This window comes from Panthera pardus, unplaced genomic scaffold (assembly GCF_024362965.1).
Source record: "Panthera pardus isolate Hobbes unplaced genomic scaffold, ASM2436296v1 HiC_scaffold_17, whole genome shotgun sequence".
Taxonomy (NCBI): Eukaryota; Metazoa; Chordata; class Mammalia; order Carnivora; family Felidae; genus Panthera; species Panthera pardus.
Window position 1 is genome coordinate 52,091,721 of NW_026526732.1, and position 14,762 is coordinate 52,106,482.

Genomic DNA, 14,762 nt, shown 5'->3' on the forward strand with positions numbered 1-14,762 from the left:
CATATGGTAATCTATTTTTAGTTTTTGGGGGGGAATCCCCATGCTGTTTCCCACAGCAGCTGTATCATTTTACATTCCCACCAAAAAGTGCACAAGGTTTCTGATTTCTCCATATCTTTGTCAACACTTGTTATTTTCTGTTTTGTTTTTGTTTTTTTTGTTTTGTTTTTTTTTTTGTTTTTTTTATAGTAACCATCCTGATGGTTACGGGGTGGTATCTCATTGTGATTTTGATTTGCATTTCCCTAATGGTTAGTGATGTTGAGCATCTTTTCATGTGCTTATTGGCCATTCATATATCTTTTTGGAACAATTCATATCCTTTGCTCATTTTGAATTGGATTGTTTGTTTTCCTGTTGAGTTTTGGGAGTCTTCTATATATTCTGGGTATTAATTTCTTATCAGATATATAATTTGCAAATATGTCATTCCATACATTGCCTTTTTACTCTGTCGGTAGCATCCTTTGATGCACAGATGTTTTTAATTTTCATGAAGTCCAATTTGCTTACTCTTTTCTTTTGTTGCCTGTTAAAAAAAAGTTTCAGTCAAATCTTTTTCTTCCCATCAGTTGCCATAATTTTTTGTCCCCATTTAACAATTTTGGATTTAATAATAAGGGCCTCTTGTATATAGGTAAATTGGTATGCACATTCACATTTACATTAACTGGGAAATAAATTCACACTGTAGAGGAATACTTACATGAAACAAGAGGTAGGGTCTAACATGTATTGTACATATCCACTCGTTTATCTCATACTTAACCTCTCAAGTTTGGCCATTTGGGGAAGCAGGGGTGGGGGAAGAATGAAAAAACCCATTTGAAGAAGAAGGATGGATTGGATGAAACACCATTTTATAAATGTGGTATGGCTTTCAGAAAACAATTTTTGTCATTTTCTTTCTTGCCTATGTGTGATTTACAGAGAGATCAGACCCCTTAGCAGTTATAAATATGACCTTAAATCTGGACCACCCTCCCTGCTTTGTTTTTCAGTCTGGAAGTGGCTATCTCGTGGTGGTGTTTGTCTATGTGACGGAATTTATTGGCATGAAGTCTCGGACGTGGGCATGCATCCAGATGCATTCCTTTTTTGCAGTTGGAACAATGGTGGTGGCTTTGACAGGCTACTTTGTCAGGACCTGGTGGATCTATCAGATGGTCCTCTCCACAGTGACTATCCCCTTTGTCCTGTGCTGTTGGATACTCCCAGAGACACCTTTTTGGCTTCTCTCAGAGGGAAGATGTGAAGAAGCACAAAAAGTAGTTGATACAATTGCCAAGTGGAATAGGGCACGCTCCTGTAAGCTGTCAGAACTGTTGTCACTGGATCTAAATGGTCCCATTGGTAATGAACCCCTTGAAGTTAAGAAGCACAACCTGTTAGATCTATTTTATGACTGGAATGTTGGAACAAGGACCCTTACTATTTGGCTGGTTTGGTTCACTGGGTGTTTGGGATTCTACTTCTTCTCCTTGAATTCTGTTAACTTAGGAGGAAATGAATATTTAAACCTCTTCCTCATGGGTAAGTAGTTAAATTATATGTAAGTGTAGCAATGAAGTGACATTTCTACCATGTTTTTAGTGTGTTTTCATTGTCCGTTCTCTACCAAGAACAATACTGCCAACCTTATTACTATGGTCTCTTTTAGGGTTTATATACTGGAACACAAGTGTATATTTTCTTTCAAAATAATGCAAACAGTCAGAAGAATTTAGTCCCTTCTTCTTTCCCTGCTTCTGCTCCTTGCTTGCTTCCTTCCTGGAAGCCCATCCCCTCAGAACTGTCTTTGAGAGGTAACATCTATTACGTCTGGCTTGTACCCTTTTAGATCTCTTTCTGTGCATTTCCAGACATTTGTGCAGATAAAGAGATCATTCACTGCTTATTCTTCTTTGTAATTTGTTTTCCTTTTAAAACTTAATATGGCTTAGAGATCTTCTGCTGTCTTTCTACCTTCAAAAGTCCTTAATTTAGGCATTTCAGGCAGTAAAATCACTTAAATGCAACTATAATTTCGTTGTCATGCTTCTTTCATTTTAGTATAGCGGGTTAAAGTGGATCCAGATTTTGCTGTGACATCTTGAAGCATGACTCCTAGGGTCAACCAAATTCAGACCAAACATGAGAGAAATATGAGAAACCTATATTTGTCTGTCTAGCCTTAACTCCTGGTTATTTTCACATAGGCTGCCTGCATTTGATATTATCCTCAGAAAAGCTTGCTTTTACATTTTCACACATAGATATCATCCCTTCTCATTAAAGTGCTCTGATGACACTTCTGTGTTTGTTTATTAGAGCTCAGCAGGAATTATGAGAGAAGTCGTTTTAAGAAAAGAAAAAAAAAACCTTTTTTTTCTCTTTTTGGGCAAGCCAACAAGTTTGCAGAGTCCGGCTTGATTTCAAACCCATTCTATGTGCCGGTTTGAGAAATGACACAGAATTCCTAGGACAGGGCAGCAAATGGCAGGAGAACCAAGTGGGGCAGGGTGTGACATAGGGACGCTTTTGGCAACCTGGAGTTTTAGAGCGTTACAATATAGTTTCTTAATTGTAATGGAGATGTAAATTCTCAAGAAACTGGGACATCCCCTAAATATAAAAATGTCTCTAAGATAAATATACATGGTTTTATATTCTCTACTGTCTTGGATTTTTCCTGTCATCACCCTTCCCAGAAGTCCTCTTGCTGACAGGTGCTTCTAGTTGAAATTCCTACGCTGGGAAATTTTTGAACGAGTTTTTATCTCCGGAGATGGGCTGGGGCTGGTGGGCATTTCAGCTCAAGTTTTGGGTGATAAATGCTTCAGTAGCTTCAAGACATCCGGGGATAGGAGTGGAATTGGGCCTGAGTGATTAGAGAGATTATATGTTATAGAGTGAGGAAAGTAATGGCAGATTGTCCTAATCCCGTGACGCTTGGGCCTCACTGCTTGTGCCATTTATATCCCAGACACTTTCAAAATTAGATGTAGTATCAGTATCCTGAAGTGACAACTCAAGGAAAACCAGTGTAGGGTACTTTAAATGCTCTTCAGCCATTTCACAGTTGCTGCCCAAGTGTTGCTAGACTCCAGGAGTCAGGCAGGGAGGGGGGGTAGTGGGGGAGGGAGGCTGCAGGAGAGGAGTCTTGGCTCCTGAAGACCTTGCTTCTAGTCCCTGAGCTGTCACTTACTCATCCCGCTCAAAGCAGTTAATCTCCGTTGTAAAGTGGGGACACTAACCCAGGGCTCCCCCCATGTGGCTCTTTTGTGGATCGTTGTCTCTTATTTGACCTTGAAAAGTGCTTGATAAAGTCTTGAAAAAAAAAAAAAAGAGTAGAGTAACAGATGTACAGACTGATCCGGCCTGAAAGCATGGACTTTATCACAGGGTCCAGAGTCTGTGGCAGGGAGGCATTTCCTCCAGAGGTGTCTGTTTTCCATTTCAGTGAAACAGAGAGACCGGCTGTCAAAGGCGGCTTATTTTTTGCCTTTGCCTGAGCCACTGTTTTTGAGCGGCGGCAACTGAGTTTAGTTTCTAATGTACTACTAAGACCATTCACTCCGAAAATATGTTATCTACCCCTGTGACGTGTTCAGAAGCTGTGGGAGACGTACAGATAGATGCACACCTGCCTCTCCAGGTGTTTGTGGTGTTCTGTAGTTGCAAGGACAAGTGCAGGTCGCTCCTAAGAGGTGGTCGCCCGGTTGTGTCCCGAGCTTAGGTGAGCTGCAGAGGGAGGAAGGAACTTGAAGACTGAATTACATGGACGATCTGAGCTGCGAAAAGATGGCAGTTTCCTAAGGGCGGTTGTGGGGTTTGTGCAGCTGGGTCGAGCTTGCTCCCTGTTTCATTGTGGCGGTAGATACATAGCTTTTTTGCTCTGGATCTTCGATGCAAACTTTGGTTTTGCAAGAGAAGAGCTTTTAAGTCAGTTATGGACTAGATCCAGCTCTTTACTTTTGCTGTGGGGCAGTAAGAAGAGGCCAGAGGAAGTTTTTGTTCTATAGGGGATTTTTTTTCTTCAAGTTAATTTATATGGTTTGAGAAAGAGTGAGCGCGAACAGGGGAGAGGCAGAGAGAGAATCCCAAACAGGTTGCCCACTGTCAGCACACAGCCCCACGTGGGGCTTGATCCCACAAACCCTGAGATCATGACCTGAGCTGAAATCAAGAGTTGGATGCTTAACCGACTCAGCCACCCAGGTGCCCCTAGTGTTAGATTTTTAAATATTTTTTAATGTTTTATTTTATATTTGAGAGAGAGAGAGAGACAGAGACAGAGCGTGAGCAGGGGAGGGGTGGAGAGAGAAGGAGACACAGAATCTGAAGCAGGCTCCAGGCTCCCAGCGGTCAACACAAAGCCCGATGCGGGGCTCTATCCCACAAACCCTGAGATCATGATAGGAGCTGAAAGCAAGAGTTAGAGGCTTAACCGACTGAGCCACCCTGACGCCCCTTGTGTTAGAGTTTTAAATGTTTACTTTTGGGTTTGAAACCCATCACACATTTTCATTAGTTTGTGTAGCTAGCCGACACTGAATTTTCTACTTAGTTCCTAAATTTGAAGTTACTAATATAGAAGTTTCCCTAGTTCTGCCAAGCACGAGAAACCAAAGAGCAGAACTTATCAATGTCATCTATGAATTTACTTATTTATTCATCCGACAGGTCTGTCCTCTGGACACCACGCTGTGTACTGGGGAGCTGACAGCCTGGTAGGGGGCAGGATCCCTGGGACAGGTGATAAGTGCCAGGTGGATTGTGTGAGCATCAGTGCCCTTCACAGGAAACATCCTCCTCACTCCAGGGGATTTAAAAGGGTTAGGTCTTGCCGCCTTTCAGGCAGTCAATGGGTGTTCTTGGGGGCTCCTGGAAGTGGGGAGAGGGCTAACCATTCCTTTTGGGTGGTGGGTTAGAAGGAGAGGTCCCCTTGTGCAGTTGGTTGCCATGACTTATAGAGAGCCCTTTTGCTCAATGACAGGTGCAGTGGAAATTCCTGCCTACATCTTCATGTGCTTGGGGATGGACAGTATAGGGAGAAGAAAAGTTCTGGTGTTCTCCCTTATCTCAGGTGCACTGCTCTGTGGTGTCATTATGGTGATCCCCAAGGTGAGTTATTTTTTGTTTTATTTAGGGCACGGTTAGTTATATTATGACAGGAAGTACGAAGATCCATTCAGACATATGAACAGCATATATACATAACATTTTTAAATGTTTTCTTTAAAAAAAAACCATTCTTTCTGTGTTATATAAATAATACATGTTCATTGTAAAAAAAATTAAGGAAAAATATGTTAAAAAAAAAAAAAAGCCCGTAATCTCACTTCCCAGAGATGGCCTGTGTTGCATTTTGTAAACACAATGATCCTGAATGAGGAAAGTAGATCACGCCTTCCAGTGATTATCATTATCTTAAACATTCATTCATTTAACAAATATGTATCTGGCATCTCTTATGTGCCAGGAGTCCTTCTAGTTGCTGGAGACACACAGTGAATCAAGTTTCTAGAAGTATGAAGAAAAACAAAACAAGATAAGGGATAGAGTGTATTTGTGTGTGTGTGTGTGTGTGTGTGCATGCGTGCACGTGTGTGTGACATGTGTACTATTTTATTTTATCCAGGGTGATGGGGGATGGTGTGCTTCTCAGAGAAGGTGACAGCTGATTAGAAACCTGAAGGAGGGAGGAAGCCATAGAGACATCTGAAAGATAAAATGAATTTTATATTCAGGACTATTTTAATTTGAATATCTTGTTTTTCATTGCAGTAGATTAGTCGTTTCCAATTTCTAGTATGCCTAAATCCCACAAGGAGCTTGTTCCTAAAAATGCAGTTTCTCACTGAGAAACTACTCAAACAACTTTCCGATTCCTGCATTTGGGCAAACTCCGTCCCCTAGAATAACTCTTGCGTCAAAAAGGGCTCCTTTTCTTCCCTTCCTCCCCGCCCAAATGTTATCAGAATCCATTTTCATTCTTGATTTGGAAAATATAGTCACTATAACAATACTTTAAAATACCTTCTATAATTTTCTGTAATGATTGTATCATTATCTAGCAATAGTATCTCAACATTTAGAGCAAGGCATTTTAAGTTTTGCATATTGTTTGAAATTTACTTTAAGTTACCCAGTGACTTCCTTTTGTAGTAATACTCCATTTAATTATCAAGGTTGGCAAATCAAATTGTTTATGTACCTGAAATTTCCAAGTGATTGATACACAACTAATATGAATGCAGTAAAAAGACTCAGAGGACCGTGAGGGGACTTCATCCATACCGTTTTTGGTTTGTTTAAAAGAAATTTTTTGAAGTGTATTTATTTAATCTCATGAACTGTGAGATCATGACCGAAATCAAGAGTCGACGCTTAACCGACTTAGCCACCCAGGTGCCCCTAGTTTGCTTTTTAAAGTAATTTGCAGCTATACTAGTTGAGTGATGGCAGCTGCTTTTGAGCTGGTGAAGATTTACAGGAGCCCCAGAACCTTTGAGTTATATAGTGGTTAAGCCCCAGTGGTAATGGGGAAGACAGGAAAGTAGATGATGGGGATTTCTAGAAACAGGGCACTAACACTTACCTACAAATTTCTCCCTTCTGATAAAATCTCTCCCCAAATGGCAATGTCAACACACTTCGGTTTTTTCAAGTGACATTAATTCATTCAGCAAATAACTGTCTACGAAAGGGACTGTCAACAAATTCATTCGGCAAACACATAGTTCACAGGGTGACAGTGTGACATTAGTTGCTTTATTAGAGGCATCATCAAATCTCAGTGATTTCCCAAAGCAGATATTTATTTCTCGTTCTTAGAAAGTTTGATGTGGATGCACCTGGTTGTTGGCAGAAGTGGAGGGAGAGTATCTGGCTCCATGGAGTTATTCAGGGATTCAGGTAGACCAAGGCGCTGCCATCCTCAACGTAGGGACTCCAGGGTCACCTGAGTCTCAACATCCAGCTGGCAGATAGGGGAGGAGAGAAAAGATGGAAAGTGGGAGGTCTTTGTAAACACAGCGGAAAATGGAGCACAGCAGGGACAGCAGAAACAGAGTTGGAGGCGCTGAGGGGTTTCACTGTTGAGGAATGTTATCAGCCAAAAGAAGAAAAAAAAATGTTTTAATAGTTCAGTTTATCACCTTCAAATTATCTTCTGAAGATAATTTATAATCTAGAGGATTACTGTCACAAAGGACACAATTTGTTTTTATGGCTCTTTGATTCCTTCTGCTGGATCATTTCCAGAAGGAGTAGGTCAATTACTTGTGGAACCAGGACCATCTGGGCATGTCTCATTCCAAAGCAGCCTCTGCAAATGGCTTTTCTAATTGGGTAATTTGAAATCTCCGAGGCTGGGAGGAGGCACAATTAAACTTTTCCCTAAATTTCAAAAAGATGGAAAGCTTTTCCAGACCAGGAGTAGAGATTACAAAACAAATTCAGAGAAATAAAACTTTTTATTGTTCTGAAAAATCCTGGGTAGTTAGAAAGCTTTAAATAATAATGTTAAAGATTTTATATTTTCTGTTTAAAAGTATTACTTATGATGGTCTATTTTGCTAATCCATGTCTTTTCAGAATTACTTTATTTGGACTGTGGTGGTGACCATGGCTGGAAAATTTGCCATAGGGGCAGCGTTTGGCCTCATTTACCTTTATACAGCAGAGCTGTATCCAACCATGGTAAGGTAAGAACTACTTATTTTTCTTCTGTTTCCTTGTTGTCTTTTACTTACATGTCATTTCAATATATTTGGCCTTTGAGTATAAATGCTTTCTTTCGGTAGCAGTTACCGGAGCACTGAGATAATGGGAAAGTTACAGGATGACGCTAATTCCGAATCTGAGGCTTTGTCTACACTTCATTAGCAAGGATATTAAAGAAATTGTTTGTGAAATCACACTCTATTATTCTAGAACCATTCTAAATCTCAAGTGCAGTTGACTTACACTGACTCTCCATACGACTCAAGGCTAATCTTCTCAGGATGTGTCTCTTGATGTTCTGATGTCACTTGTCTTAATTTTTAGGGCTGCTGTAACAAAACACCAAAGTTTGGGTCAAACAGCAGAAATCTTTTTTCTGGAGGCTAGAAGTCCAAGATCAAGGTGTTTGGCAGATTTGGTTTCTCCTAGAGCCTCTCTCCTTGGTTTAATAAGAGATTCTTATGCACTTAAAAAATACATTTTGTCCTTCTTACTAGATATTCTGTAAGGTTTCCTTACATAACTTTTAACAAAAAGCACATTAAGGTATTGCTTGGGGCTCCTGGGAGGCTCAGTTAGGCCTCCGGCTCTTGGTTTTGGCTCAGGTCATGATCTCACTGTTTCATGAGATGGAGCCCCAAGCACTGGCAGTGCAGAGCCTGCTTGGGATTCTCTCTCTCCCTCTCTCCCTCTGCCCCTGCCCTGCTCGCACTGTCTGTCTCTCTCAAAATAAATAAATAAACCTAAAAAAAGATATTGCTTGGCTTTAAAAAATTGAAATAGAATGTTCCACAGGTATAAATCTTCCGTTCTCCCAAATTCCCATTCCCTACCCCAAAGGAATTCCTGCTCTAGAAGGCTGATGTTATTCTCAATGTTAGACTGAATGAATATACAGAAGGGCCTCATCTGCGTAGCAAAGGAAGAATGGTTTATCTTTTTTTTTGGTCTTGAACTCTCTGTATGCTTGTATACACCACTGTTTCACAGAACGTGGATATAGATCACAAGTGATTCTTGAAACAGTGTGAAATGATTTTCAAGTATATTAGGCCGAGCGTAAGTGTTCTTAGGTTTATTCTGTGCTGGGCGTGCGGACAGGGGCTGCCTCTGTGCTCCGCTGGGCTTCAGTTCTGGCTGCTGTCTTTTTTTTTTTTTTTTTTTTAACATTTTGTTTATTTATTTATTTTTTGAGAGAGACAGAGAGACAGAGCACAAGTGGGGGAGAGGCAGAGGGAGACACAGAATCTGAAACAGGCTCCAGGCTCTGAGCTGTCAGCACAGAGCCCGATGTGGGGCTCGAACTCACAAACCGAGAGATCATGACCTGAGCTGAAGTCGGACGCTTAGCCGACTGAGCCACCCAGGCACCCCGTGGCTGCTGTCTTAACGCTCCTCCCGTTTGCAGGTCGCTGGCCGTGGGAAGCGGCAGCATGGTGAGCCGCGTGGGAAGCATCATGGCCCCGTTCTGCGTTTACCTCTCCAGCATTTGGAACTTCCTACCACAGGTGTCCATCAGTTTATAGGCCCTCACTGAGACAGCAGAGAGGCAGAGCAGCTAACTGCCTTCTATCTCTTTACTCATTGGAAGTCAATTTGTAATTCAATGATGGAGGTTTCTAGAAACGTGATTAACAGCTCACCAGGCGGTAAGTAGAGTGGTGGCCGCTGTTTTCCTGTTGGTCGATCCCTTCCACCACTGGTGAGCTGTTAACCGCAATCGTGCCCACTGTGGAGGGACCCTCTCCCCTCCCATCTCATGCAGCTGCGTGGGGAGAGCTCTGTTGTCCGTCCTCCCTCTGGGTTCCCGCTGCATGCCTGCTGGTCAGGGTCAATTCTGGAGGCTGCCTGCCGCTTGGAGGGTTCTGTGGTGCCTGGTGGAGAGGTTTAGGGTCCTGGTTTTCAGCTTACCTGAAACTTGACAGGCTCTTCATGGTGAGGAGGAAGAAGATGGGAAGCAGGTGGGGTGGGAGGTTAGGGAGGCAGGGAGGGTTTGGGGGCGGCCCGAGGTGCTCTGAGACTAGGGGGAGAGCCCTGGGTCTGTGGCCCTCTCCCCCTTCCTTCAGGTGCCCTCTCCTGAATTTCTTTGCCGTAGCTCAGTCTAGGCTGTCCCCTCTCGTCCTCAAGGTTTCTCATTCTTTTTCTGGGTTCCCCTTAACTAGACTCACTCTCTGGGAGCCGTCCTGGCTATCCTCCCCAGTCCCTGCATGGATAACCTCTTCTCAGTTCTTCCTTCCCTTCCAAGCTGCAAACCCACCCTTCCACTGGGCTCATGGATATTCTCCCTGGGTGTCTCACAAACGAAGTCAGCTTTTCCCAGACTGAAGGGGTCAGTGCCTTAGAGCCCTTCTCCTCTGCCTCCCGCTTTGGGTTAGGAGTCCGTGGCCTCCAGCCTGACACTTGAGCATCAGCGTTTCATTTACCCTGTGCTTCTGTCCCCCTCTCCTCCCAACCCATGACCCCAAATCCTCCCCTTCTTTCTCAAAACCACCCCAGCTTGCCTGCTTCCAGTTCAGTTGCCCCCACCTTCTGCCTCCCAGATTCTCTCCCTGCGCTCACCCCCACCCCATCAGAAGAGTTTGCCAGACCACAGCTCTGACCCAACTGCCCCGTCACCTTCGGAATGGACTAAACTCCAAGCTCTTCCGGATGTTGAAGTCCTTTCCAGATGGACCCCCTGCAGATCGCCCCTATCCTGTTTTCTTTCCTCACCCACTTCCCTCCTCTGCACCCTTCTCTCCTCCTATGCCTGCTCCCCTCTGCAGAGAAGCCTCCTCCCATCTCTGCTTGCTAAACTTGCATGTACCCTTTAAGAGGCAGAGCAAACCCGACTTCTCTGAGAAAGATCCGGATCCGTGACCCCACCTCTCCCTTCCTCAGTCTGTGTAGCATTTCATATGTGCCCCTTTCCCAGCCCACGGCCATAGTCTGGCTTTATTATCTTCATGCATGTTTTTGTCTCCCTTCATGCATGTTTTTGTCCCCATGCATGTCTCCTTAAACTGTTGGCCTCTTGCAAGACAGGGCACTTTGTATCCCCACAACTGTGTCCAGCAAAAGCATTTCCCTCACCCTGTGTGCCACTCACGTTATAATTTATTTGATATTTTAAATCAAATAGACTGGCTTTTTAAAATTAGCTTTGTCTTCAACACTATTGTCAGAGAAGTCATGTGTTTTGCTAGTTATCGGTTTTTCAAAATACAGTTAACAAAATCTCACAATAGAACAAAGTGTGTGGTGCTACCTTAAAAAAATCACCTTGCACGCACAGGTACACCTGCTCTTTGGATGTCTTTGGGAATCTCACGTTCCAGCAACAGGCACTCAGTCAAGTTTGCTTAACTGAGGTGTTGGGATGCCAGCATATTTTATGGGCTGACCCTGAGGTTGAGAAACGATATGTGCTGTCTAGCCTGTGCGGGGAGGTGTTTTTGGAGAGCCCACCATCCTTTTTAGGGCATGGGCTTTTCTAGAAGCATCTCCTTTAGGCTAGCACTTTGTGTTCCTCATTAAATAAAAAGAAGATAAAAATGGAGAAGGCGTTTTTGAAACCAATAAGCTGAAACATACAGAAGACACATATATCTATAAAAGCAAGCTACTATAAAAATACTAAAAACTAATAAAGATGAAAAAAAAAAGACACCCGTAAGAGTCAATTAGGGGCTATGTAGTCAAAAGGGATTTTAAATTTTATACAACAGATACTTAAATGTCACTTGTTATGCAAAACCACAAAAATTGGTCTTCATAGAATGCAGATACTGTTCATTGCTATCCCCATTTTACAGATGAGGCTGATGAATAGAAAGTAATCATTAACCCGAGGTCACATACCCTAGAGGTGACAGAGCTTGGATTCAAACCAAATACCAGATTTTGTTACTGTATTTTGAAAAACCGATAACTAGCAAAACACCCATGAGGTTAAACAAACAGTACAAAAGGGAATACAAAAAACTGAGCTCCTACTCTACCCTGACCTGGAACCGCCCTAGTCCCCTTTCCCCAAAATGACCCCTGTCAGGAGGATCTTGTATATATTTTCAGGACTATTCTGTGAATATGGTTCCTTTGGATGCAACAGATGTTGCTTGTTGTTTTAAATGAGTAAAAACAATAAATGATTAAATTTCTCATTCAGCTTATTTACGGGAGTCAAACTGCCTAAGGAGCCAATATTTTCATTTGAAGGAATGGAAATGCTAAACTAAAAGATAAGTTTGTCTTTCTCTTTTGAAAAGAAGCACATGAAAATCACTCATTCTGATGCTTCTCTTATCAACCGTTGTTTTCTGGTAATCTGAAAAAGAGTGGACTCTAATTCATTTCAGTTTTGAATTCATCATTGAGTTTGGCAAAGATTTACTGAGTGTTGATTTTGAACCAATCCCTCTGTTAGGTGCTATGGAGCAGAGATGAGAGAAACAGCCTCTTCTTGAGAGACATCGGTCCAGTGTGGTGGGGAAGGCCGAAGAGCAAACCATCCTGAGCCTCAAAGACAAGGGCTATAGATGAGGGCTGCATGTAGGGAATGCCAGAGTTATGAGTTGTAGGAGAGGGCGACCAACCCAGGCTAAGGCCAGAGGGGAGGCTTCCTGGAGGAGGGGGCCTTTAATCTGTGTCTGGAAGAGCCAGTGAGGGTCAGCCAGGGGACAAGGAGAGAAGGGAATTCTAGGCAGGGGGAATGAAACAGGGTGCTGTTGAAAAAAAAAAAAAAAAAACAACACCAGACGCCGAATAGAAGCGAGGCAAGATTTTATTCACGGCTGGGCCAAACCTGATCTCCTGATCTTAAGGAGAAAAAAGTGCAGAGAATGGCCCCGAACAAAAGTAGCAGTGAGCTTATGTGGATTTTAGCAAGTCAGAGTACGTCATTATTTAGTTAACCAATTACAATTTATAGCATTTCATGGTAGCCATTCATATTGTGACACAGAGACGTTAGTCTTGGCGAGAACCTATCAATTTAAAGTTCTTTGTCCTAAGAGGGTTTAAAATGACCATAGTTAGACACCTAAGATACCGTGGGGAGTGAGTTCGTGACTTTTTACATGTTGGTCTTGTCTAGGCTAGATCTTGGTAGAAGGGGTGGGGGAACGTTTTGCAACCTAAGTTATCTATTTAGCAAGCAGGCGAGGTTACAGAAGCGAGATAGGGTGGTTAGTAATTTCCCATAACCCTAATAGGGAACTACATAAGCTTTTTATCTCAATTATTCATGAAAGGTGAGTTTAAGCCGAACTCATGTACAATAAGCTTTCTGATATCTTATAAGTTGACCTATTACAGGGAACAGGAAGGCAACAGCTTACAAGAAAAAAGGAGGGGCGCCTGGGTGGCTCAGTCGGTTAAGCGTCTGACTTCAGCTCAGGTCACCATCTCACGGTCCGTGAGTTCGAGCCCCGCGTCGGGCTCTGGGCTGATGGCCCAGAGCCTGGAGCCTGCTTCCGATTCTGTGTCCCCTTCTCTCTCTGCTCCTCCCCCGTTCATGCTCTGTCTCTCTCTGTCTCAAAAATAAATAAACGTTAAAAAAAAAAAAAAGAAAAGAAAAAAGGAACACGACCAGTTTGGGTTTGGGGGCGAGCTTATTGCTAACAGCTAGGGTGGGTTGTGGGTGTCAGGAGATAAATCTGGAAAAACAGGCAGGGATGTCAAAGGAGGTCAGAAGGGAGGTGCATGCCTACTACAGTCGGCTTAGAGATGACAGGATGGAAAAGTCGCCTCCGCAGGACCTGGTGACCCGTTGGTTGTGCTGGAGGTGGGAAGCAGGAGGGATGCCAGAGCCATTCTTGGGGCTGGAAGGAACCCAGGAGGAGTCACAGGGTTGAAGTGGGGAAGGACAGCGCCCTGGAATTATGTGTGATGAGTGTGAGGCACCTGCAGGACGGCCGGCAGAGGCGTCTGGGAGGCAACGCCTTTCCAGGTCTGGAGCTGGGGGGGTTGGGGGGGGAGTGGGTGTGGGAGTCGTGAGGGAGGGGTGAGCAGACTGAAGAGCAGAGCCCTAGGAACGATGGCATTTAAGGTGTGATGGAAGGAGGGCCCGGGTGCGGCAGCCAGGGAGGTGGGGAGGTGACCAGGACCCCAAAGGAAGAGAGGAGGTGAGGAAGGCAGGAGAGGACAGCGGCCAAGAAGGACCAGGACAGGAAAATGTCTGTTTGGTTGGCAGCTAGGAGTCTGTGGCTTGGGAAGCGCGGCTCCTGTGGGTGGAAGGAGAGGGAGAGAGGACAGCGGGAAGCAGTGGCCTCCGTGCAGGGGATGAGCTAGCAGCCAGAGTGGTGTAGGCCCAGGCTGAGGGCCTCTCTGGCTTCTTTGAATGATAAAATCACATTTATTGACTGCTTACCATGGTCAGGCACTGTTTAAGTGCCTTAAATGTGTCCTTTAATTAAACCTTTCAACCGTCCTCTGAGGGAGGTACTATTGCTATTTCCATTTCATAGATATGGAAACCGAGGAGCCGGAAGTTTAGGTAGCTTGCTCAAGTTCACACAGGTAGCAAGAACAAGTTCCCAGGAGGAGTGGGTACAGAGATTATAAGAGGCTCGAGAACTGTTGTTTTTACTGAAGGAAAACAACCAGTGGAAAGGAAAAGGTCAAAAACCTGTGAGAAGGAGGGAGGCCTGTTGATAGAGGAGCCCCCTTCTGAGGCGGAGGCCGGAGGCAGTGGGGTCTGGAGAGGATGAAGGGGGAGTGAGAGGTGGGGCATGAGGGGTAGGGGCTTGTGAGGAGGCTGGAGGGGCTGGAGGGAGCTGAGCAGGAGGCTGGGAGACCAGGTCTTCTGCTGATAGAGAGGAGGGGCTGGAGGGCTATGGGTTTGTGTACTGCGGGACTCTTCTCACTGCCAAGCCAGAAAGAAAACCCCAGTCCTGTCTTGGATCTTCCAGTGATCCTATTTCTCGTTTCGACTTATTCGGTGGGTGTACCTGCTACTTCTCCAGGCACCAAAGATACCTTCAAGCGTCCTTTGGAGGATCGCTTTGAATTCTGCTACTGCTTCTAGGCTTGCTCATGTCTTTCTAAGAATTAGGTTAGCAGCGTTCCACAAA

The 14,762-nt window shown here is 44.0% G+C and overlaps 1 protein-coding gene across 3 annotated transcripts in view; it reads left to right on the top strand.

Moving 5' to 3' along the window:
- The window catches only part of SLC22A16 (solute carrier family 22 member 16), a 41,366-nt gene that overhangs the window by 25,182 nt on the left and 1,422 nt on the right, over positions 1 to 14,762 (top strand). For all 3 annotated transcript variants that reach the window (XM_019443086.2, XM_019443089.2, XM_019443087.2), the window contains exons 4-7: positions 1,002 to 1,533; positions 4,979 to 5,106; positions 7,582 to 7,691; positions 9,119 to 9,218. In XM_019443086.2, coding sequence (XP_019298631.2) covers positions 1,002 to 1,533; positions 4,979 to 5,106; positions 7,582 to 7,691; positions 9,119 to 9,218 — 870 coding nt within the window. The remainder of the gene's footprint in view (positions 1 to 1,001; positions 1,534 to 4,978; positions 5,107 to 7,581; positions 7,692 to 9,118; positions 9,219 to 14,762) is intronic.